Source organism: Marmota monax, unplaced genomic scaffold, assembly GCF_021218885.2.
Source record: "Marmota monax isolate L192 unplaced genomic scaffold, Marmota_monax_Labrador192_F-V1.1 WCK01_AAM20220418_F8-fsc00155, whole genome shotgun sequence".
In the NCBI taxonomy this organism is placed as follows: domain Eukaryota; kingdom Metazoa; phylum Chordata; class Mammalia; order Rodentia; family Sciuridae; genus Marmota; species Marmota monax.
The window spans coordinates 2,927,241-2,951,867 of record NW_026694554.1 but is presented as its reverse complement, the minus strand read 5'-3'; the positions used below and the strand labels follow the sequence as shown (position 1 = coordinate 2,951,867).

General features: G+C 39.2%; 2 protein-coding genes across 3 annotated transcripts in view; one reads left to right on the top strand and one right to left on the bottom strand.

The window, feature by feature from the left end:
• LOC124076874 (A-kinase anchor protein 17B-like) overlaps positions 1 to 12,727 on the top strand; it is a 32,611-nt gene extending 19,884 nt beyond the window's left edge. The window contains exons 2-5 of the mRNA XM_046420949.2: positions 346 to 1,114; positions 2,630 to 2,760; positions 4,314 to 4,548; positions 7,897 to 12,727. Of these exons, the coding sequence (XP_046276905.1) occupies positions 362 to 1,114; positions 2,630 to 2,760; positions 4,314 to 4,548; positions 7,897 to 9,516 (2,739 nt within the window). The 5' untranslated portion in view covers positions 346 to 361 and the 3' untranslated portion in view covers positions 9,517 to 12,727. The remainder of the gene's footprint in view (positions 1 to 345; positions 1,115 to 2,629; positions 2,761 to 4,313; positions 4,549 to 7,896) is intronic.
• A 1,909-nt stretch (positions 12,728 to 14,636) lies between these two features.
• Pgrmc1 (progesterone receptor membrane component 1) lies at positions 14,637 to 22,769 on the bottom strand. Of its 2 annotated transcripts, none has more exons than XM_046420940.2 (3): positions 22,334 to 22,769; positions 18,583 to 18,738; positions 14,637 to 15,932 (listed from the first exon to the last, which is right to left on the bottom strand). In XM_046420940.2, the coding sequence occupies exons 1-3, from the start codon at positions 22,659 to 22,661 to the stop codon at positions 15,829 to 15,831; spliced, it is 588 nt and encodes a 195-aa protein (XP_046276896.1). In that variant the 5' UTR covers positions 22,662 to 22,769; the 3' UTR covers positions 14,637 to 15,828. The 2 variants fall into 2 exon arrangements, with proteins under 2 accessions (XP_046276896.1, XP_058427656.1); XM_058571673.1 differs by having other exon boundaries at positions 18,654 to 18,738.
• Between the last annotated feature and the right edge of the window lie 1,858 nt (positions 22,770 to 24,627).

Genomic DNA, 24,627 nt, shown 5'->3' with positions numbered 1-24,627 from the left:
GATATCTTTCATCAGAGTTTTGCAGTTTTCCTCATATAGATCTTGTACACATTTGATAGATCTCTACTTAAATCTTTCATTATTTTGGATGCTAATATATATGGTATCGTGTTTTAAATACCAAGTTCTGCTTGTTCATTGGTGGCATGTAAGAAAACTATTGACTTTTTTGTATTAACCTTGTATCCTGCATCCCTTCTGGGATTGCTTCTTAGTTCCATGAGTTGTAAGATATTATTTTAATTCTACCCATAGTATAGACCTAAGTCCAGCAAAGCACCATTTTGTAATACAAATCTGTGTTTTGCTCCATTTGTATCAAAATTTTCTCTTTTGCCCTTTAAGGTGAACTGAGGATACCATGACAGTCACAGTGGTATATGATAACTCTGAGGCAACAGAGCTCTGTGCGGCTCAGCACCTCTACCTCAAGCCCATAGCAAAATTGATGATCAGTGTATTGCTCCCAGAAAGTATGGATCCTGTGAGGCCCTTCTCTAACTGGGAAGTTCTTGACCAGCTAAAGAGCCTCATTTGCCCTGACCAGTTCACCACAGTTCGGCTCTCCAAGAGTACAAAAGACTTTATCCGATTTGAGGGTGAGGCTGAAACCAGAAGTTTGGTTCAAATCTTAAAGGCAAAGTTACATGGAAAGATCATCAAGCTAAATGGTTTGAAAACAGACTTAAAAGTAGTGGCTACAGATGCCTTGGGAGAGTGGGAACACTTCCCCAGGGAAAAAGAAGCTTCACTGAGTGATGGGGCTGAAGAGCAGGACCACGATAAGAGCCCAGATTCCATATATTTTGAAGGCTTGCCCTGTAAATGGTTTGCACCAAAAGGTTCCAGTGGGGAGAAGCCATGTGAAGAGATTGTTCGGGTAGTCTTTGAAAGTTTCGGGAAGATCAAGAATGTGGATATCCCTATGCTTGACCCCTACAGAGAAGTGATGACTGGTGGGAGCTTTGGGGGGTTTAGCTTTGGCTTGCAGACATTTGAGGCCTTTATACAGTACCAGGAGTCAACGGACTTTATTAAAGCCATGGAGTCCCTTCGAGGGATGAAGCTGATGCTTAAAGGCGATGATGGGAAAGCTCTGGCATGTAACATTAAGGTAAGAAGTAGCCAGATTTTCTTTTATTTCCCACTTTTCAGGTGATCCTGAGTCAAAGCTGGAAGGAAGCATCTAGAATAAATTTCCTTAGATTCCACCAGGCTCTGATTAATAACTCAGGTAAAGACTTATGTTGTCATTAAGCAATGGATGTCTAGGGAGAAAAATAATCTTGATTTGAACACTCCTTCTACTCTCAGGCATGATGGTTGTTATAATCTGGGGTTCTGCTGCAGCTTCTTGAGGGCATTAAAAGATTATTTGTGGCTCCTATGAACTATCTCATATTCTGTTGTGTTAGGTTGCTGAGAGAGAGGGACACATGCAGTTTAAAACCATAAGGAGAACAGTTTATTCCCTTATTATTCTGGGAGTCACAGCGTATATTTTCAGCATGTCTGTCAGGTAAACTGATAAAACATAATCCTACCAGATTTGGATCTTTTACTTTCAAAATCAGCTGTCTATCCAGTCATGTCATCTCATTGATGTCTGTATGCTTTGGTCATCTACTTTTGGAAATCTTAACCCAGCAGTGGAAAAGAGATAACCATACGCTCCTTTTTCTCTAAATCAGTCATTAGCGTTAGCATGAATTTGCACTTTTAGCTTTGTGTGTGTGAGGGGGTGTGTGTGTGTGATCATGTGTGAGCACTTTTGTTAAAATGCATATTTTAAAATTATGAGCTATTCAGTAAGATAAAAGACATACCAAAAATTATAATGACTACTCATATACTATTGCTCAGCTTATAAAATAAACCATTACTAGTATGATGAAAGAGCACTTCCCTTCTATGTACCCACCCTCAATCATATTCTCCTTTCTCCCCTCAAAGGTAACCATGGTCTTGAATTTGTTGTTTTTCATTATCATATAGATTTAAATAGCTCTCTCTAGCTGCTTTTACATTTTTAAGCAAATCTGTTTATCTCAGTCTGACTTTCACTTTATTTATGATTTGAAAAGTAGTTTAATAATCATGGTAGTCATATTTCACATCACATTGTTCAGTTTTCTTGTAGTTTTTCTCTGTCCCCACCCCCATTTCCCATTAAGCTAACTGACTATTTTTTTATTCCTGATCATTTACATAAATACAGTAATTCAGTTGATTTTTAAAACAAACCAGAGGTAATATACTCACATTTCTAGAGTGTGCTGATGTTGGTGCTGTGATGCTGCCCATGACCATGTCAGCCAAACTCTTCAAGGGTTTTTTTTACATCTTTATTGAAATATATTTGACATATTAAATTGTAAAAGGTCAAGTAATGTTTGATATAATTATGCAAGGGTTCTACTAAAGAAAATCTGAGTGTTCACAAGTACTTTTCAGCTGGTAACTGAGAAGCAGTGGAACAATATGGGCACTGGGATGCAGAGAGGATATTTTGAATTCATTTGGTTTCAAATTGCCATGTACCATCTTTTTTTTTTAATCTCTCTGGCCTGGGTCACATCCAGTCAACTGACAAATCTTTCTAATAAAACTTTAAACTGTTTGGAGGCAGGTTATGTTTGATACAACCAAACACTTCAGTGAAGGAGCTGTAAAGAGGAGAAATCAGGAAAGGCTAAAATTACAAGAACTGGAGGAAGAAAGGAAAAAAGAAAAGAGAAGAGAAGAGGAGGTGGCTGAAAGGTGAGTAGACTGATTTTAGGTAAGGAGGGTTTTTCTATTGATTTGTAGATTGATTCCTTTGGGTGAATAGCTAAACATGATAGATAACATTGAGGTGGGGGACAGATATTGGTATAGACTGCAAAACTCTACTGAAGGTTAAAGTCTTTAAATTGTGCTGTAATGAAACCAAAATGATGAAACAGTTGAAAACAAGAGACTGGAAAAATATGTCTATAAATGAGAATAAGCAATAAGGAATTATGGGACTAGCCAGATTAAGATGCCTGGAAAGAAATTATTTTTAAAAGAAGGCTCAGGGAGTCTTATAGTAAAAATTCTAACCTAGCAAATTAGAAATTTGAGTAATTTACCTATTATCTACCAATATTACTTACCAATTTAAAATGATGAATAGGTTTATAAAAGATTTTATTCTGCAAACTGGTCAACAAACCATAGGTACTGTACTCACATTTATCAGAGTAACCCATAGGCAAGAAAGTCACAGATTTGTTGGGGCCGTTTTTCTTGTTGGCTTAAATTCTTTCTGTGAATTTATGGAGCTTCCACATTTATTTCTTTGAGCTTATCGTTTTCCAATTTAGAGGCTTAAACCTAGAATGGGGTACTGGATTTCCAAAGGTTTGTCAAGGAGGTGCAGATGGGCTAGAAATATAGGGCTCTGAAAACCAGTTTTACCTCCTGGCCCCTCCTCTTGAATGTAAATTATAACATTCATAAAAGGAGCTAACAGTACCCTTCCATGTGCCCCTCACTTTTTGTCTTGTGGGGTGATAGGAGTTACTTGAGATCACAGCTAGGGAACTAGAACCCAGTCAAGATATGGTTCTCCTCCAAATTCCAGGTTGAATATCCCATTTAGACAGTCCTTTGTCACTTGGCTAAGTCCTGACTTCAGGTAGTTGCTCTTTCTTTCTCCTTCCCACATTCTCATAGGGACCTAACTGAATTAATTTTAATTTTCTGAAAAAGGCATTAAAAACCATATTCTCCCAAGCCAGTGTGTTTTTACAATAGTGTTTATGCTAAGTAATAGGGGCCAGGAATCAGTTTTCATCTTGAAGATTTTCTTAGTGCCTTGTCTTATCTTTAACTGCCTATGTGAAACCAACCCACAGAATATTTTAATCTCAAGAAAAATGAAATCACTTTGAAAGCTGGGTCCTGTTGTCATTGCTTATGGTTTGACAGTGTGGAGGATGGAGCCCCTCTTTTGAAATCTGCAGCTTTCTTCTTCCTCTTTCTCTTCTTCCTCCTCTTCTTTTGATAGTCTATCTTTGCATAAGATTTCCTTTACATGCTTGTATCTGACCAACTAAATCATGTATCTTTCTCCCTTGACCGATGCTTAACAGTAATTTTATTTGTGTGTGTGTGTGTGTGTGTGTATGTGTGTTTGTCATGAGTTGTCTGTGCTAGGTTTTGGGTTAACAGTGGGATATTCCTGGAAACCTAAATGATCTGTCCTCCCCTGACAGGGGAAGGAGGAAAGAGGAGGCCAAATGTCTAATAAATACCTTTTGAATGGTTTGATGTTAATCTTTGTCCAGAAAAAGAAAAGATGAGGAGAGGAGAGCCCACGAAAAGAGGAAGAAGGCCAGGACCAGGAGGCGAGCCCTGAAGGAGAGGGACAGCCACAGGTCAAGGAAGCAGAAGGTGAAGGCCAAAGCTGAGGCACCTGAGGAGCCAGACTCTCCAGAAGAATGGCAGGAGAGGAAGCACCTGCTGGCTCAGAGGAGAGTTGAGGCCCTTCGATTGCTACGGGTACTCCTGAGGAAAATCTCGGTAGGGCTATTTCCAAATTGTTATTCAGTTTGGGTAGGTATTAACCTTTCTGAGCTCCAGCCTTTTCATTTAAGCACTGGCTTATTGAAAATCAACTCATGGAAGACTCATAGCATTCACTGGGGTTGCTTGGAAATCAACTGATCTCTAATAACCCTAACTGGGAATTTCCAAAAGGGATATCTACATTCTCTAAATGAGTGGTCTCAACTCTGCCATCCTATACATATACTTTATATTTCTAAACTTCAGGACTGTATTACCCAGAGCATTTAGCTAGTTTATTGATTTTTTTCTGAAACAGAAAAATGCAAGGGGAAGCAATGGGTAGGTGTGGGTGTTAGGTTGCTGTCTTCTATTAACTTTACTTGTCAATTCATCTGTGACATGTTTGGATGTGAAGGGAGAGCCTGTAGCAAGCTTATGTTAGTCCAGTCTTGAACTGTTTGCTGAAGAATTTCTTATCTCACAGAGCATTTGTTTTGTTTGGAGAGTTTCATTTTTGGAAGGTGTTTCTTTCCCTTTCTGGGTTCCTTTTTTATTATTTTATTGTTTATTAACATTTTTTATTTTGCAAATAATATATATATATATATATATATATATATATATATATATATAAATGTTATACATTTATATAAAATATATATACCTAACAATCTCTCAGGTATCCCATTATGGTTTTAATGTGATATTTCTTTTTTATAAATATTTTTGTAGTTGTAGATGGACACAATACCTTTATTATTTATTTATTTATTTTTATGTGGTGCTCAGGATTGAACTCAGTGCCTCACACATTCGAGGCAAGCGTTCTGCCACTGAGCCACAATCCCAACCCCTTAATGTGAAAGTTCTAACAACAAATAATACTGGGTATTTTTTCATATGCTTATTTTCCATTTGATTATCCTTTTTAATGAAATACCTGTTTATTTTTTATTGATCTTTTTAAAAATAAATAATACTGAAATGTATTACAATTCTTATTACACATATACAGCACAATTTTTCATATCTCTGGTTGTATATAAAGTATGTTCACACCAATTTGTGTCTTCATACATGTACTTTGGATAATGATGTCCATCATATTCCACCATCCTTGCTAATCCCCTGTCCCCTCCCTTTCTCTCCTACCCCTCTTCCCTATCTAGAATTCATCTATTCCTCCCATGCTCTCCCTCTCTACCCCGCTATGACTCAGCCTCCTTATATCAGAGAAAACATTCAGCATTTGTTTTTTGGGGATTGGCTAACTTCACTTAGCATTATCTTCTCCAGTGTCATCATTTACCTGCAAATGCCATGATTTTATTCTCTTTTATTGCTGAGTAAAATTCCATTGTGTATATATGCCACATTTTTTATCCATTCATCTACTGAATGGCATCTAGGTTGTTTCCCCAGTTTAGCTATTGTGAATTGTGCTGCTATAAACATTGATGTGTCTGTGTCCCTGTAGGATGCTGTTTTTAAGTCTTTTGGGTATAGACTGAGTAGAGGGATAGCTGGGTCAAATGGTGGTTCCATTCCCAGATTTCCAAGGAATCTCCATACTGCTTTCCATATTGGCTGCACCAATTTGCAGTCCCACCAGCAATGTATGAGAGTCCTTTCTGGGTTCCTAAAGACAGTCAGACTCAGCACAAGCCCTGGATTCAAACCCAGAAATACTTCCAAAGTATTAACTTAAAAATCCACATTTATGGGCTGGGTTTGTGGCTCAGAGGTAGACCACTTGCCTAGCATGCGTGAGGCACTGGGTTTGATTCTCAGCACCACAAAATAAATAAAGTATTGTGCCCATCTACAACTAAAATTATATTTTTTAAAAAATCCATATTTAGGTGAGCATGGTGGCACATGCCTGTAATCTTAGAAAATCAGGATTTTGAGGCAAGAGGATTTCAAGTGAGAGGCCAGCCTGAGCAACTTAGCAAGATCCTGTTTCAAAATAAAAAAGGGCCAGGTGTGGTGGTGCATGCCTATAATCCCAGTGACTTGGGAGGCTGAGGCAGGAGGATCACCAAGTTCAAAGCCATCCTCAGCAGCTTAATGAGGCCTTGAGCAACTCAGCCAGACCCTGTCTCTAAATAAAATATAAAAAAGGGGTTGGGGATGTGGCTCACTGGTTAAGCGCCCCTGGGTTCTATCCTCATGACCAAAAAAATAAATTAAAAAAAAATAAAAAAGGATTTGAGATGTAAAGAGCTCCTGGGCAGTACCAAAATTTTTTTTAAAAAAATCCATATTTAGCATTTGTAAATATGAAGAGAGAATGTCATTACATAGAATTAATTTTATGTCTATTTGCCATCTTGGCCTTTCTCATTAGTATGGACAGCCAAACTTAGTGAAATCAGGACCAGAAAAATCTCACATTTACATGTATAACAAGGTTTGCTGCATTTTTTGTTTAACTTAATAATTGAGGGTTACTCCTTTTTTTAAAAAAATGTGTCTTTTTAAGTGGGTATAGTGTCTAATTCTGAGTCCCATTACTATTTGTACCAATTATGTGGCCCTCTGGTTTTAATCCCAGATAATGGGCAGGTACTGTACCCTGATGTATGATAGGTGAGTGGGAGCACAGTACAAACCCTTGTTGGATGGCAGTGTGGGCAGCACCTTTCACCTGCTTTGTAGTTATATAGAACAGATAGCATTAAGATACAATAGTAGGTAGACCCATGGTCATAACCATGTTTGCTACTTAAAGCTTTTTATTTATTTTTTATTGTTTTTTTTTTTTCGTGATGCCAATGATAGAACCTAGGGCCTCACACATACTAGGCAATTGCATCACCACTTTCCTAGCCCTCATGGGCTTGCTTTTTAATGAAGCAAGTGAGGTAGGGCAACTCAGAGATACCCTCCATAGTAAGAGGCTGGGATATAAAACAGAGATTGTTTATCTTTGAAGCCAGTTGATTCTTGGACACATATTTCACCCATCAGTCATTTCTTATGCTAGGACATTTCTGGGAAGGCTATAAAATGTTTCTTATTTCTCTTTGTCTCTCCAGCTCCTATTATGATACCTAGAATAGTAGGTTCATCGATTTTTGAACAAGTGGAAAAAAGGGTTATGTGCTTTGAAAGCGATGTAAAGTGTGGTACCTTGTGATAAAAGGAAGGGCACATACCTAATTAAAGTAGCTCATATTAGATAAAGATATTTATTTTACTACTTCCCATTTCTTCAGTGCAATATTGTTCCTAATTTGGATCTATCCCAGGTATTAGAAATATCTTTGGAATAATGTTAAAAGAGCCCAGTTTTCTTTGGAATTTTTTCCATCTATTTAGTTTCTCATATGAGATTTTTAATCTTTTCCTTTGAAGGGATCTACACAATTTAACCCACAGGAGGTTGACATTACAGGACCCGAAGCTATTTATACTCCAGGGAACACATTGGAAATTCTGGAGGAAGAAGAATTCAACACTCAGCATCTTCCAAATCAAGAAGAAATGCCAAAATATCAGGTTGCCAAGTCAGATAATAAACAAACACAAAAAATAAAGAAACGAAATAGGGCTCGCTTACGTCAATTTTCTCACTGCCTTCGGGGAAAAAAGTTAAGATACTCAACTAGAAGAGAGAGGACTGCAAAATTATTAACTGATGGATACAGATTGGTCTCTGGCCAGAATTCCTTGAAAACTACAATGATCCAAGGTCAGTCTCTTGAAAAAGAAGACCACCACAGTTCTAATAAATCCTATTCTTCAAGATTCTCTGAGAGAGACCATGGCAGGAAAGAGAAGATCTATGAAACAGATGAATTTATTAACTATATATTAAACTATTATCAGACTCCAAAATATGCCCGGATCTGTCTACAACCAAGTCACACAACAAGCACATATCAGTGGCACAGGGACGTTCATGCTAAGGGAAATGGATTTGAGATCAATTTGAGAAAACGCATGCCTGACTCAATCATTTGGAGTCAAATCGAAAACATTGAAAGGAGAGAACAGGTTCAGGAAGATGATTACTGCTCAAAGGTATGTACTCAGGATCCTCAGGATAAACCACAAAACAGGGGGAAAGTGGATTATACCAAAGAGTGCTCTAAGAGATTTAAAAATGATTGCAAGGATACAGCCAGTGAGACTGGTGATCAGCTGTCCCCAACTGATGGTAAAAGCCATCTCTTAGATGACCAGGTCCAAGATTCCAAATCCCAAAGGAAAAGTCAAGATTCTTCCCCCTCCAGCTCAGTAGGCTTAGATGTGCATTTGACAGATTTCTTAGAGGAAATTAGTAGTGATTCTGAATGCTTCAGTGAAACTCTTAGCATAAACGAACAGGAGAAACAGAAATCTGTGACCACATATCATGGTTCTCCTGAAAAAGGAAATCTTGATGCAGATGAAATCATTACCTGTGAAAGAAAAACTAGGTCAAGTCAGCAGACTTCATATTCAGAGTGGAAACGTGATGGTGAGGAAAAATACTCCAAATACAAGCTTAAGACACCAGGCAAGAGGTCTAGGAATGAACCGAGATGTTCATGGCTTGAGGATGAAAGCAATTCCATTAATGATGAGAAGAACAGCAGCAAAAAGAGGAGAAAAATGGCCGCCAACTACTTGTTTGATGAAGGCTACTACCATGAGTCCAGTTCCAGTGATCAATTAGAGGACAACACAAAGAAGAGGAGGGTTAGTAGGAGTGCACTGGACCAGAATTTGAACTATAGAACCTCACATGTGCCAATAACATCAAAAAGTGCTAATGCTTTCTATTTGGGATATTTTCCCAAAAGAAGAATGAGTCCTTGGAAGGCAGACTATAACCAGGATGCAAGAAGGCTTAAAAGACATGAGAATTCTAAAGATCTCATATTCAGTTCTGATAATCATCATGTTAGACATAATAGTCAGGAGCACATTGACTATGGAAGCTATTTAGCAAACAACTACACTAGTTCTTTATATTTTCAAATGTTCTGATGGCTACTTTGATCAGGAACACTCTTATTTATAATAAATGATTTGGAAATAAGAAAATTTAAAACCAAATATAACTATGTAGTTAGTAACTACACAGCAAGAGCTTGAGCAGGGTCAAATGCAAAACCTTGTTTCTCTTTCCAAAGTGTAAAACATAGATCAAAATGACCGCAGGTGTGTTGGCAAGCTTTGGAAATATAAAACCTCTGGATCATGAAGCTTGATAAAGCAATGTGCTTGCAAAGCTTCATGATTTAAATATTTCTTTCTTTCTTTTTCTTTCTTTCTTTTTTTTTTTTTTTTTTTTTTTTTGGTACTGGGGATTGAATCCAGGGGTTCTCTACCACTGAGCTATATCCCCAGATCCTTTTATTTTTGACTTTGAGACAGGGTATCAGTAAGTTGCTGAGGCTGGCCTCGAACTTGAGATCCTCCTGTCTCAGCCTCCTGAGTTGCTGGGATTATAGGTGTGTATAACTGCACCTGGCCAGGACAGACTTTTTTTTAATACCTTTAATTTGGTGCCAGTGAAGGAGCAGATTAACATTGAGAAGGGTTGAGAGATAGCCCTGTATGGCTCTTTTGCTGACACAACATCATCATTTAGTATCATTCATCTTCAAAGAGGACAACGGTGAACAAATAAGGAACCTTTTACATGTTTTTTTATTTGGTCAGAAACACCAAGTGCAATAACAATCCTTTCTCACTTTTATTTATTAATAATTATAGATAAAAGAGAGAGACCACAGCTAGAGCATAGACTTCTTCATGACATTAGAGAGTTTTTTCAGTATCCACAGGAAGGTAATTCATCATATTAATATATGTCAAAAAAACCCAAAGAGTTGTCCTTTTAGAGACGAAGTTTGGAATAAGAATTTAAAGAGGGCTCAGATTGTCCTTTGTGGTTTAAATGGTCAGGGAACAATTAATAGTTTTTGTTGTTGTTGTTGTGTTATGAACCCCATATCTTTCCATCATGGAAAAGCAACAGGATTGAAGTGATATAACTAGAGGGCTTTGCAAAATGAAATATTCAATATCCTGGAGCACCAATAATGGCACTTGGGAAGAGAAGATATGACAGTTCCATTTCAGGATATGTAATTCTTTCACTCAGGGTTGGGTGACATCGGTTTGTAAAAAGTCACTGAATATCCCCAAACTGACTTTTATAAGACAGTAACAAGTGCCTCCTCAATCCTCAATTATGCCATGGAGTTAGGAAGAGTTAAGGGAAAAAAACATAGTTTTCTGGTTGTGGAAAAGTTGTATGTGTTCAGGATTTATAAACTCTATTTAACATAAAGAATTTATCTTTTTACCTACTCATTTTGGACTTCTTAAATATGTTTTAAAATTGAGACATTTTATAGATTATCTTAAAGACTTAAATCTTAGTGCAGCATATGTTCTATAGAAAGCTTGGCCAATGAATTCTGCCTTATGTTGGATTTAGGACCTCAGGGGCAGTAGATATCCTTTATTTTCCCAACAAAGCTATACCTGACCTGGCAATAGAAGATATCAGTTAGATTAGATACTGCCTGCACAGGAATAAAATGATTTTAATCCACAAAATCAGTGAAAGGCAACATTTTCATATTACAATTCATTTCAAACTATCTTAATTTGATATTCTGTAGAAAAGCACCAGCTAGTAGAAACAGGTAGGATGCCAGTCAGTGTGGTTGCAAAGAATGATGTCGCACAATGTGTGCCCATAACCAGCCTCTTGAGCAACCTGGTATCTGAAGTAGCTACAAAGTCTCATTTATCTAAAGAGCCACAAGTTTCATGGATCAATTTGTATTTTAATAATGATATGTTAGAACATGCAAAATTCAGAAGTGAACACACCATAGCAGATCATGTCTATTACTAACAATAACTAATGAGTAATTTGTTGGCTCTCGTGCTCAATCCCACTTTTAAGCCAGTGACTCCACTATTAAAACTAGGTTTGGCTAATCAAATTTGAAAAAGTGCTCATGGGGCAAGTGCCTTTTCTCCTCTGAGGACTAGCAATGACTATTCATGTTCAAAGTGCTGTTGTCCAGAGTAGCCTTTTAAACATACTAACAGCTCATATTTTGTCAGACAACTTTGTTAACTAGGTTATTATCCACCTCCAATAAAAACCTGTCTCTTTATTTTTTCATACTTTATGTCATTGAAACAAAGAACTTTCTGGGTTTGTAATGGAAAATAGCTATGTTTGTTTTGGGGGAAAAATCTCAAATTTTTCCATCATTTGATAATTTTTGTCTTTGCCCAGTTTTTAAGACATGGAAACAATTTACTGCTCAGCAAACAGACATAAAAAATAAATTGCTGAATATAGCATGTGCAATTTTTCTTTGTATAATAGAACTGGTGCTAATTCATTTTTACATGGTATTTTTGTCTGGTTTGTTTGCTATATACCATCCTGGGACCTAGAAGAAAGTAAGAATACAGGTTTTATGTTGACTTTCTGAACAACCTGTATTTTTTATAGCTTGTGGTAATGCATTCTAGATTTGAGTCAATCTTTTTGTGTAGGCCTTAAATGAGAAAGACAACTTATCCTGTACTTTTCAATCAAGTGGCTTAGTAGAGTGAAATAGAACTGAAATTATTATAACCATATTCTCTTAATTGATGTTATTCTTTGTTGTGCTGTTATTTAAGTGGTGCAAAGTATTTTCTCATATCCTTTTTCTATGTTGTATTAAATAAGGGCCTGAACTTTAAACTTTGTCTTTTTAAATAGGTATTTTCATGTTTTTCCTTGTATGTGCTGCTCATACTGCTGTAAGAAAGCTAAAAAATCTGTCATGTTTTTTTGTTCAGTTTGAATTTCTCAGGTAGAAAGCCATGTAACTTGGTAATTTTGAAAATAGAACCAAATAAATGTATTTTTTATTTGTTGCAAACTGTTTAAAATGTTAATTTTTAAATAAATGTTGATAATTCCACTTTTGGGGGAAGTTTCTACCTGTAGAATACAGCATTGCACTAATGTTGCTCTTTTTCCTCATTTGCATTGTTAGAGAAATAGTGACACATTTAATTTTCATATATATTAAAAATAAAATTGTCATAGTGACTGTTGAGTCTTTGTTCATTTGCCACATGTATTGGCTAGAATATTGAACACTCATAATTAACAGTTTGTCTGAAAACATAGTGACCAATTTTAATATTGTTTTTATGCCAGTTTTCCCTTTATGATGAGTTCATGGGAACTGTGTAGGGCTCATGGTACCAACAACCAGTATTGTTTTCATTTTGGATAAATCAAAATCATGTTTGATTTGTAATTATCCCTCCTTCAGTACACTTTTTATCAGTCCTATTAAGAGGTAGCAGAATTGAGTATGAAATTTCATCTTATCCCCTCAGCACTGGGTGGAAGTGTCAAAGTTTATCAATACAAAAAAATAACTGGGTATGGGATGGGGATTCTAGTAGAGAAGCTAGATTCCTGATAATCAGTCTTTGATCATTTAAGAGTTAACTATATTTGTACTTGAAATACACAACAAACTGCCTTGAGGTATTACGTAATTAAGACAGACTGTACCTTCAAATCTGGGCACTTGTGTGGTTAAAAGAACTCTTCCTGAAACAGCAAGGAATAGTGGATGCTTGTTCTGGATAGCAAATTTGCATAAATTTGGCCCTCAGAGGTAAAGAGAATGTTACATTCTACAGAGAAGCCAGATAGGGAGATACAGAAAACTTAGCCAATGCTTGCTTTGAAACACAGATACAGAAAACATGTAACCTATGCTGCTTGTAAACCACAGATATAGAAAATATGTAACCAATGCTGCTTGAGATCCAATTCTGCACTGAGAACAAAGTGTCTCTGCAGCAGGTAGGGAGCAAACAGAGGTTACCCAGATACCTGCCCTGCTGGATGTATGGAAGTGGTAACAATCACTGCTATCTTTTCTAGAATTACACATTTTCTATACTATGGCATATATAGTATGGACTTGATAAAGGTTTTGACTCAAAATCCTGCCTTATGGTAATATCTCTTGACATGTAATCAACACAATGTTGATTCAGCTCTGAATGAAGGGGAATCAGGGTATTGGGATTGAAGTTTTAATGACATTCTAGATGTTTTCCTCTTGGCATCAGAAAAACCTGCTAAACTGTGTAAACAGAGTAGCCTAATCTACATGTTTAAATGAGATTTAAGGGCTGTGGTTGTGGCTCAGTGGTAGAGTGCTCGCCTAGTACGTGCGAGGCCTTGGGTTCGATCCTCAGCACCACATAAAATAAATAAAAGTTGTGTCCAACTACACTAAAAAAATAAATATTTGTTTTTTTAAAATGAGACTTAAGGCTACAAAGGTGGCCTAACTTCTCTCCCTCCACAGTTTCTCCAAAGCCGAAGATGCAGTAAGGCACCTGACATAAAATAAGCATTTGAATATTTCTTGGATAAAATAGTGTGGGGGAAAAAGCACATTTTAAAAATATTCATGCACTGTTACAGTTAATAATATTACTCCTAATAAACCTGCTACAGACTTCAGTTAAGAAAGTTCGGACTCAAAAACAATTCAATATTTCTTTTTCTTTGGTACCTGAGATTGAATCCAGGGGTATTTAACCACTGAACAACATCCCCAGCTCCCCTCTTTTTAAATTTTGAAACAGTTTCACTAAATTACTGAGGGTGGCCTGGGACTTGTGATTCTCCTGCCTTAGCCTTCTGAGTCACTAGAATTACAGGTGTGTGCCACTATCTCTGGCTCAATTCACAATTTCTTAAGACAAGGTGATATTTGTAGTGGAAGGATTATACAAATAAAAAAATCTGCACTCAAAAGTGAAACTGAATTTTAAACTAAAGTAAAATGACTAAATCTAGTTTCTTTCTTTTTTGGTGCTTAACCACTGAGCCACATCCCCAGTCCATTTTTGTTTCATTTGAGAGTCTTGCTGAGTTGCTTAGGGCCTTGCTAAATTGCTAAAGCTGGTTTTGAACTTGCAATCCTCCTGCCTCAGCCTCCCAAACTGCTGGGAGTATAGGCATGGGCCACCACACCCAGCTCTCAATCTAGTTTCTTAGAATAAGTTTTTAAAAAGTTAAAATGAGCCATCACACTATACAGGGTAAAACCATTTTATTAGCTGACCAAAGCACTTCATTTTGTTTTCTGATTTGAGGTAAAACCATTAAACACAGCTCACAAGAAAATACAATGACTATTTAACTACAATTACAAGAGTTTGAATCCTTACTAGTTGTTCATATAATACTTTTACAAATTCTTACAACTGTAGAGTCTACTTAAGCTAGGTTTAGTGTTAACCAAAAGAGTACTATCTGAGACCTAGATACTTGACTACTACTTTTGCAGTGGCTAGATTTGTAACAACCGAAGGATAACTGTTATTATCTCATGAATACATTTTACTTTAAAAACCACATGGCTAGTGACATGTACTGCTTCTTCATTCTTCAGGACTATGATGAAGACTCTAAGGAGAGCACCCACCTGCTCCTGGTCCGTATGCCTCTCTCACATTGAACATTTTATCAAATAAACAAATAACCATTGCCATGTCATGAACATGGGGACCGGGAGGCCAGCTTTACAATCTTCTTCATGCATTTAGATTTTTGCCCCCTAAAGCTATCTTTTGAATGTTCAGATCCTGTTTTAATCCTAACTGTAGGTTACTGTGTTTGTGAAGGTGTCTGTGTGTCCTGCGAGGGCAAGGACAACAAAGCAGTCCAGAAACACGGTGAATCTTCCTGAATGAGCCCTGTGAGGGAGGTGTTGAGATATCACTTTGTTACTGGATGGCTCTCTTTAATCAATACCCAAACCTTTGGAACACTGCAGATTTGCTTTAGAGGTAGATAAAACAGAAATCATGCAGTTAAGTCAATTGAGTAAAAGGGATTTGTTGTCTTTAGAGAACATGATAAATGTTAATCCTTTGTTCTTGGTGCACATTTAACATTTTTACCTGTTTGGGGAGATACCCACGTCTTACCTGACTCTCAGGAAAACCAAATCTAAATTCAGCTTGTGCTAACTACAGATAGAAGAAAAACTATTAACATTTGTATTATACCACTGTGGTTCACTTTCTGGATTTGTGACACATAAACACATCATGCATTCAAAGACAGAAATTAGTTTTATCAGTGTCACTAGTGATGTTAATTTAAAAATTTACAGCAAGTTCAAAACTTTTCTAAATTTTGAAATCACCATGTTTTAAAGACAGAATGGAATATTACAAATGATTCTGCAAAATACAAAAATAGATATGCTTCCACTGAATGCTTTAATCATTTTTGCGAGCATTCTCATCTTTTGGTTCTTCATCATCTGAGTACACAGTGGGTTCCTCCCCCTCCTTCAGCAGTTTCCCCACGTGATGATACTTGACTGGTGGTAGAGAAGAAAATGCAGATGGTCATTTACATGCTTCATAAAAAAAATTACTACATTTCCTTTTAAAATATTAAGGGCCTATAACATACTCAGCAACATATTAGCGTCCGTGAAGGATACAAAAGTAATTTATACCCCAGTCCTTGCCAACAGGGAATTAGAGTTTTGTTTAAAAGACAGAAGTATGAAACAGGTAGCTATGTCTGACAATGAACGTGCAAAGTAATATCAAAATTAATTGTGTGTGTAGGGAGTGTTTAGAAGAATGAGATCTCATCCATGAGTCAGTCAGAAGGGTTGCAGAGCACTTTCATGCTTTGGAGAATGTGGAGAAGGATTTGGTGAGAGAGTTCCAGAAAATGAAAACATTATGTTCAAAGGCATACAGGTAAGCCTGGACATATCTGGAAAGCAATAAGGAAACCAATTTGCCAGGAGAAGAATTGACATTTGGAAGTAGTAGGAGATAAGTTTGGCCAAACAGTGTGGGGAAATATTATGAAATCCCTTAAGAAGCCAGCCCAAGGAATGTGAACTTAACCTATATGTGGCAAAGGGCATTGAAAGTTCATGAGTAAAGGAATGACACGGCAAAATAACATTTGGCAACAACATCACTGATACAGAGCAGATTTCAATAAGGGGATCCAAGGAGCATGGAGACCAGCATGTGAAGGGACCAGAGCCAGGAATAGGGTGGTATCCATAGGAATGGAAAGGAGAGGATATGAGATACTTTCAAAGAAAACAGGAAACATGAGTTAATGGAGTGAAAACTAAATAGCCCATGGACCAAAATGGGGACTCTGTAGAGGGAGCCACTCTGGTGGAGCACAAAACAGGATATTGTGGGGCGCTGCAGTACAGGCAGGAAGCAGGTCCCTGAAAATCTTTGCAGTGTATAGGGATGACAACATATCAGAAGTTTATTGGACAGTTAAAGGAAAGAATAATGGTTTAGTAGATATACAGGATAGCAAGAGAGAATTTTTTTTCTCCAGCATGAAGAAAAACCTATGAGTAGATAAACGAAGTGGTAAAGGAGCCAGGAGAGGACTGGAGATGTTGGAGACAAAAGATTTTTGAGGGCAAACTAGAGTCAACAAACTACAACATTATTGCAGCCAAATAAATATAGGGTTAATTTCCTCAATGTCAGAAGCCAAAAGGCCCAAATCTCTTTTGGGATATGGGTAGGAATGAGAGGAGAAACCAACCTGTCTAACCAGGTAACTAGAGCTGTTTTTGTGTGAAATAATCATTGGGAACAATTAGAACTTCCCTATTTGAACATAGCATAAAGGTCCCTGGGGTGTTTGGGACTGTGCAAGACAAATAAAAGGCAGGTGGCACCTGGGAAACCTGCCTTAAGGGGGAAATCTACACTAGCTTTGAGTGTAGCTGAGATGTTACAACAGTATTTGAGGTTCATCTCAGTTTAAGGGTAAAAAATCATTTATCTCCAATTGATAAAGGTAAGCCCTAGAAAACAGAACATTAGTTGTTCATATACATACTTTTATAAATTCTTACAACTGTAGAGTCTACTTAAGGTAGGTTTAGTGGTAACCAAAAGTTACAAATTATTCCTTATTATTTTCATATAGAAGACTTTTATCATTATGAAGGCATCCTTGGGATGCAATTTGTGACTATGTTAGGTAGCTGGATTATGTTTTCAAAGTAAATATATTTGCCTCTAGATTTGAAAGCTATATGTGGTCTGCTTGAGATCCAAACTCAATGGTAGAGCTACATCTGGCTAATTATTAATCTAGAACTCTCTGTGAGGTCAGCATTATTTTCAAAGAAAATGGTTGGATATAGCCAAAAGAGCATGTAATATTTAACTGATTATAGAGAACAGCAAATAGAAAGCTACATTTTAAATGAAAAATCTTTTCTCAAAGAAACAGTCATGGTCTTCACATACTTTTCATAAAATTTGGGAAACTTTATAATCAATTTATGTCAGTAAAATATTGCTGTAGTGATAATTAAACTCTTAGGATTTAGGTCTGACAGAAGCCAATTCCTGAATTTTCAAAATCTGAATTTAACCCCTTCCCAAGACCTCAGCCCATAGCACAAGCCAGAAACAAGTGTCTCCTTTTTTCTTTCATTCTTTCTAAAAATGCAGACACCATTGTTGCTGGGCAGATTATAAGCATCATTTGTAGATGAGGCCTATAGTTAGGCTCAATTAGATTCAAAGAGAAGCTGTTTTGCAGAATACAAGTCTCCCATTCTTCAACAGAGATGTGGGCTGCTTTTAAACAGCAAGCTCTACAAGAGAGGGCTTATAAAAACCTCTCTTTCTATAGCTACGAGGGCCACTGTCCTTTCCCCTACATACCCAAATCCTAGTGTAAAATCTATACAAACCTCTATGCAAAAATTTAAAAATAAAAAACCCAGAAACCCACCATGAGAAAAGCTAAAAATTGGTATGCAATCATTGCAGGTGACTCAGCACTGCTACAATTACTTCAAGCCATGAACTTGATCCCTCCAAGACTCAGGAGCCTATCAAAATGCACCCAAGCTTCAGGCTGCTTAGTAATAACTATTGTCCTGCCATGAATCCCCATTACTGGTAGAAATTTGATCCAGGCACAATTAAGGGGGGGGGGGAACTGCTTACAAGTGAACTGAGAGTCCCAGTCACTCAGGGTCTCCTGCTGAGCAGGAGTGAGGTCAGAAAGGTCATCATACTCATCCTTCAGTGCTTCCTTATCCAGGCAAAATGTGGCAAGGCCCCTGGATGCGTCTCTTCCGGCAAATACTCCATAGGGTCCCTCTTTAAAAACAAAATGACCAAAGACCAATTCTTTATTAGATAATAAGTTTCTCTGAAGTTTACAAACAAGAAAGTGGCTTCTTTACCCACCAACATAGAAAGCCCCCTTTTTGAATATCAAATTCCATTCAAAACATAAAGTGATATTGATATTTTGATAATTATGTAGGTAAAACTGAGACCTGTTGTCATGAAACTATTAAATAACTAAATCAAAACACTTTACACTTTCAATATCCTGTGATTTGCAAGTTGTTAATACAAAAGTCATTAAATGGTTACTTCAGGGGGTGGAGGTATTAGATAATGATCCAAGATAAGACAGTCCACAGGTTAGAATCCAATTCAGGGACTTTGAACACGGTATCTGTTCTACTCTAGGCTATTGGGTTATGCCAGTGAGTTATGGTTTCTTAAAGTGATAACTACTAATGTGTAAATGAAAACATTTTTTCAAAAATGTATCCAAAATATTTTAATAAGTCAAAATTATAGGTCTCTTTGGTTGTGAGACTCAATTAAATATTAACTGGTGTTATCTGTAGGAGATCATTTTGAGTATCAGTGGTTCAGATACTCATATCCACATGTTACGTAAGATTCACTGTCAATAAATAGATAACACAGAGATCAGCTTCATTATTCCATTTTTGGTGGACTTGAAGACTGTGAAAATACTAAAATTTTCATGGAAAAAAAGCAATCAATACCCCCAAAATAGTCCTGCAAAACTTAGAATGCCATTATTTATGATATTATACTGAACTTTTGTCCAAGAGCAGTGAATCATTCTGTAGGCATTTAAAGTGGATGTTTAAACTTAAATATTGCATAAATAAATGAAAAGGATCCAGTGTACTTTAAACAATGTCTTGTTTTCCCAAAAGTAGGCTAGATAGCAAATCTAAGGTTTAAAAGTTTGTAGGTAACCATTATGCCAAGTACTAGAATGAATCAAGTTTCGATATGGCCTGGTCATCTGAAATACAAATTAGATGAATTCTATGATCAACTTTTAAGTGCAATTAAAACTTCCCCAAAATGGGCTGGGGTTGTGGCTCAGTGGTAGAACACTTGCCTAGCACATGCAAGTCCCTGGGTTTGATCCTCAGCACCACATAAAAATAAATAAAAATAAAGGTATTGTGTCCAACTACAACTAAAAAATAAATATTAAAAAAACGATTTCCCCAAAATGATTATTAAAAACAGGCATCATTAAATGCTGCTATTTCCATGAAAGCAGGTAAAAAATATTCACATTTTTCACAAACTAGTTGCTACCATTTCCACCTCTAATGCTTGAAATAGGCAAATTATACTGGCTTGGACCTCACCAGTTGAGAAAGTATGTTCATTAGATTGGTAGAGGGAGTCTTCACCTAACAAATCCCTTTGAATAACTGAACAAGGTCTAGCAGGAACATTAAAGAGTCTTGGAGAATACATATTGTTCACTATAATGTATATTCACTAGAAGCTTTACAAACAGTTATTTGTCTGTTTTTGCTCACTGCTACATTCCCAGCACCTACAACAGTGCCTTGCAGAGAGTAATAGGATTTTGAATGAATAATTTTTAGGAATCCTTTGAAACATGAAGTATCATTTCCACCATGATGTTGTCATGTAGTCATGGGCCCACTCAATGATAGTAGAAGGTAGAGACTTAAAGATGTCACAATGGGCCTGGTAATTTTTGAGGGAAAATTCACACCAAGAGATGCTTTGTACCAGGTCGCACAGCTGTTCAGTGACCTAACCAGGACTAGAGTGCAGGTTGCCTGACTCCAGTTTTGTGTTCTGTGCACAGATCAACATTCTTCGGAATGACTTTGCAAACTACAACCATATGATGATTCTCCATATGCATGTTTTGACTACTTTATGGTTTGACTTAGTAATTACAGATATTAACATGAAGATGTTTATTGATAATGAACTACTATAATGACAATATAAGTGTGGTTTGCAAATTATTTTGCAGTTACATGTCTACAGAAAATAGATATTCTAAAATGTCTACGAAAAGAACTAAGTGGAACAGTTCCTTAAGAACCTTCACACATCTGATTCTGATTAGTTCAACTAGGCAATTAAAACAAAGGAATGGGTATAATGGGTTTAGTGTAGCCTACTGTTCCCCCTCTCAGACCAGTGTGGATGTGGACATACAGCCCCTCCCCAACCCAGTTCACTGTGTTTAGAGGAATCCGTATTGGAGGACCTAAATTTTCTTGTTTCTTCTCTCCAAGTATTCCATAGTCAGGAGTTGCAAATCTGGTGGCTTCTCAAATTTGCCTATGGGAGCTTGTTAAAATGCAGATTCCTGGGCCTCTCCCAGACTCTCATGTGTGCTTATGGCCAATTAGGCCAGGAACCTGCACTTTCCTTCAAGTGCATCAGGTGATTCTGATAGGCAACCAGGTTTGGAAAAACCTCATCTCTAAGGATTCTTTCTAGACTGCCCCTCCAGTAGCTCAGCAGTCATGCAGTCATCCACCCATCCATTCCTCCTTTTGCCTCTGGTTGTTTTTTTTCTGAAATACCCCCACCCAGCCACCTTCATAGCCCTACCCCTTTTGTTTCTCAGAATTCTCCCATTTCTCTCGGGGGGGGGGGGGGGGGGGGGGGGGTGGGGGGGGGTGGGGGGGTGGGGGGGGGGGGGTGGGTCCTAATTATTTCTCTCCTGCTACAGTCTAAATTCTGCATTACCTATCAGCTTACCAGGTTACCATCGTCCACCACATTCAGCCTCTATTCCTTCTTCAACCAGCTCCCTACCCTCTATGGGGCCTCCCTTGTTTGCCTTCCAGACTTTCCTGGTCAATCTATCACACACGGCACACGCGCACACACACACACATATCGAACACATGCCACGTTTCAAGCACACGCATGCACGTGCACACACACACCTGACAAACTACATACACTGAATACATACACACCGCAGAAGTGCGCGCGCCCGTGCGTGTGTGTGTGTGCGTGCGCGCGCGCGCGCACGCACGCACACACACACCAGTCTCCGCCAAGCACAATGCTTCTACCTGCTGCTAATCCTCATCTCGGCTTTCTTTCTCCCACACCCTTAACATTCCACCATGGCTACTCCTGGCGTCATTGGCCTTCACGTCTTTTCTAAATCTGGACTCCCTCCTCCTCGAGCACTCTCATTTCCTTTCTCAAACTGATACCAACCCCTCCTTCCAGGAACCTCCAAACCTGGTATCTTCGAAAACTCCCAACATCCTGCACTCTGGCATGTCCCCTTTGAGCCTTGTGGCCCCATTCCCCCTTCCCGGGCTTCAGAACCTCAGCCTTCTTCCTCCACCCCCATCCCAGCGCTGGCAGAGCAGGATGAGGATCTGCGTCCCCCACTGGCCCGCAGACCCTCTAGTGCGCCCCTCGTCCCCCGCCTGCCCAGGGAGCCGCCCTGCCACGACCGCCCGACTCTCCTCCAGCCCGCCCTCCCTGGCCCGTCGCCATTCCTCCCTCCCCTTAGGGGCACCCCGCTCCCCCCTCCCCTCCAGGGCCCGGCCCCTGCTGGGCCCCCCTTCTTTTGTCTCCGCGCCCCCATCACTGGCCGCCGTACCCGGCCCGTAGAACTTGCGGCCTTTGGTCACGTCGAACACCTTGCCATTGATGGCCATGAGTATGCGCGGGTCCTGGACGCCGTCGAAACGCCTCAGCTCGGCAGGAGTGAAGTCGCGCCGCTTGAGGCGGGGCAGCGGGGGAGGCTCATCGTCGTCGCTATCGCTGCTGGCCCCGGGCTGGTCCCCGCGCACAATCTTGTAGAGCAGGAAGATGCAGAGGCCAAGCAGCAGCAGGTTGAGTGGCGACGTGAAAATCTCATGTAGCAGCCCGCCACCCTCCAGCTCGCTCGGGTCGGCGCCAGTCGCCACCACATCCTCGGCAGCCATGATCTCTGGAGCAAAGGTTGGGCCGGGTTAGGCACAGCTCCGGAACTCAATGCTTTCTCCTCCCTCTCTGCGAGCTTGTGGCGCGCCGGGCTCAGCGACGGACGCTGACTATTCAGGGGAGGAGGTGGGGCCAGGCGGGGAGGAGCCTCCCAGCTCCGCCTACCCCGTGGCCACCTAAACGCCCCGCCCTTGCTCTGTCCGGCCTGGTCACTGCTCAGGCCCCCCACGTAGTCACCGGTTTTTGGCTTGGTTCCCCTAGCTGGCCCCTGCCTCCCCTGCTACTCAGCAGAACCTACCCCTCAGTTCTACCTGCGAGGCCCTTGTCCCAGCCTCACGCCACCCTCGCACCATCCTTTAGCTAACCGCCACAAGGCATGCAGCCCTCCTCCACACCCTTGGTTGCTACAAGCGGCGCTCCTTAGCACCACCGGTTGCTCCACGCAGACCAACCGTCTGGAAGAGCCCTGGCTTTGCGGGCCCCTGTTTGAGGCCCCCTCCGCCACCTGATGCGTGCCCAAACTGGATTCCATTTCTCTTCTTGCTTCTCTCCTGCCTCCCTTTCCTTACCCTCTCATTCCCCCATTCTCCCTGGCATCCCCCACGACCACAAAGCTGTCTTAGGAAACTCATTTCTTTAACTCCCTTTTCCTCCTTAGAGATCTAGACTACCCATTTTCACTTTGGGAACCCGCATTCACTCATTTTGACGGCTTTTGCCCAGTTCAATCCCAGATGCCGTAGAACAGACATCCATGGGATAGCTAAAGTCAGCGCACAGGCCTGTCAATTCTCTGAATATCTGAGTATCAGATCACACAATTTACTTTTGGGTTTGTTCTAAAAAAAAAAAAAATTAAGCCCTTTTACAATCACTGATTTGCTTAGTCACAGGCATTCGCAAGTAACGTTTTCTTGTTGAGTCCCCCCCCCCCTTCAGAATACTGTCCAAAGTTTCTTTGTTTGGCAGCATTCTTCTATTTGAAGTCTTTCGAGCAACCCTTGGCAATCACAATAACCCTGAACTGGAGCCCAGACAAAGGCTGGAGTTTGAAAGTATTCTAGGCTTGGTCCCTTCCTTTCCTAGGTATTTCATCCGGCCTTTGATGTGCTATCAGCCTGCACAGGAGCAGGTCCCGAAGGCGGAAGGGTAGTCTCTACCCTTCAGAGGCCTAATCTGGCAGCTCTTTTTATTGTGGCGGGGGAGGGGAGCGGAAGAAAGGATAGAGAGAAGGGAAAATAATTAAAACCAAGCCATGCACACATCTGCAGCACAGAGCAGTACTTTTCCATCAAGGGTTCCGTTCACTTGCACATAATTTGCCCCCTCTCCCAACACGCAAGAGACTTGAGGAAAGAATTGGCTTCCTATCTCAGAAGTCTAAACATTTTCTGACAAAAACTGCTTCCATTTCCGCCCCTCCCCCATCATCTTAAATCATCTTAAAGTGTAATGAGCAAACTTTACATCAGGCCCCACACATTTTGTTTTCAGAGCTAAATTTAGGATTAGCTAAAATGGCCCCTCCTCCAAAGCTTTTGTCAAACCTCTTCAATGTAATCATGGGGAAACTGAGGCCACTCATCTGTAGTTAGAATCTAATTATCCTTTGTTTTTTACGAAAAGAAAAACTATGTACAGCCAAGACATTTTTAAAAACCAACAAACGTGTGAAAAATATTTTCATTTGTAACTAAAATGACAAAAGATCAATGTCCTTTAAGAGCTCATTCTAATTGATAAGAAAACAATATTTAAGATCCTAGTCCAAATGCACAAAGCAGGAGCAGTTTCTTCACAAGAGGGCATACCAGTGATAAATAAGCATGTGAAAAATGTTCAGTTCTTGCTAGTAATAAAAACATGGAGATTCCACTATGACATACGACCTTCTTATAAGAAATATAAAAGGGATGATGATGGCCAGAGTGGCGAGACTCATGTACAAAGGTGGGAGTTGATATTGGC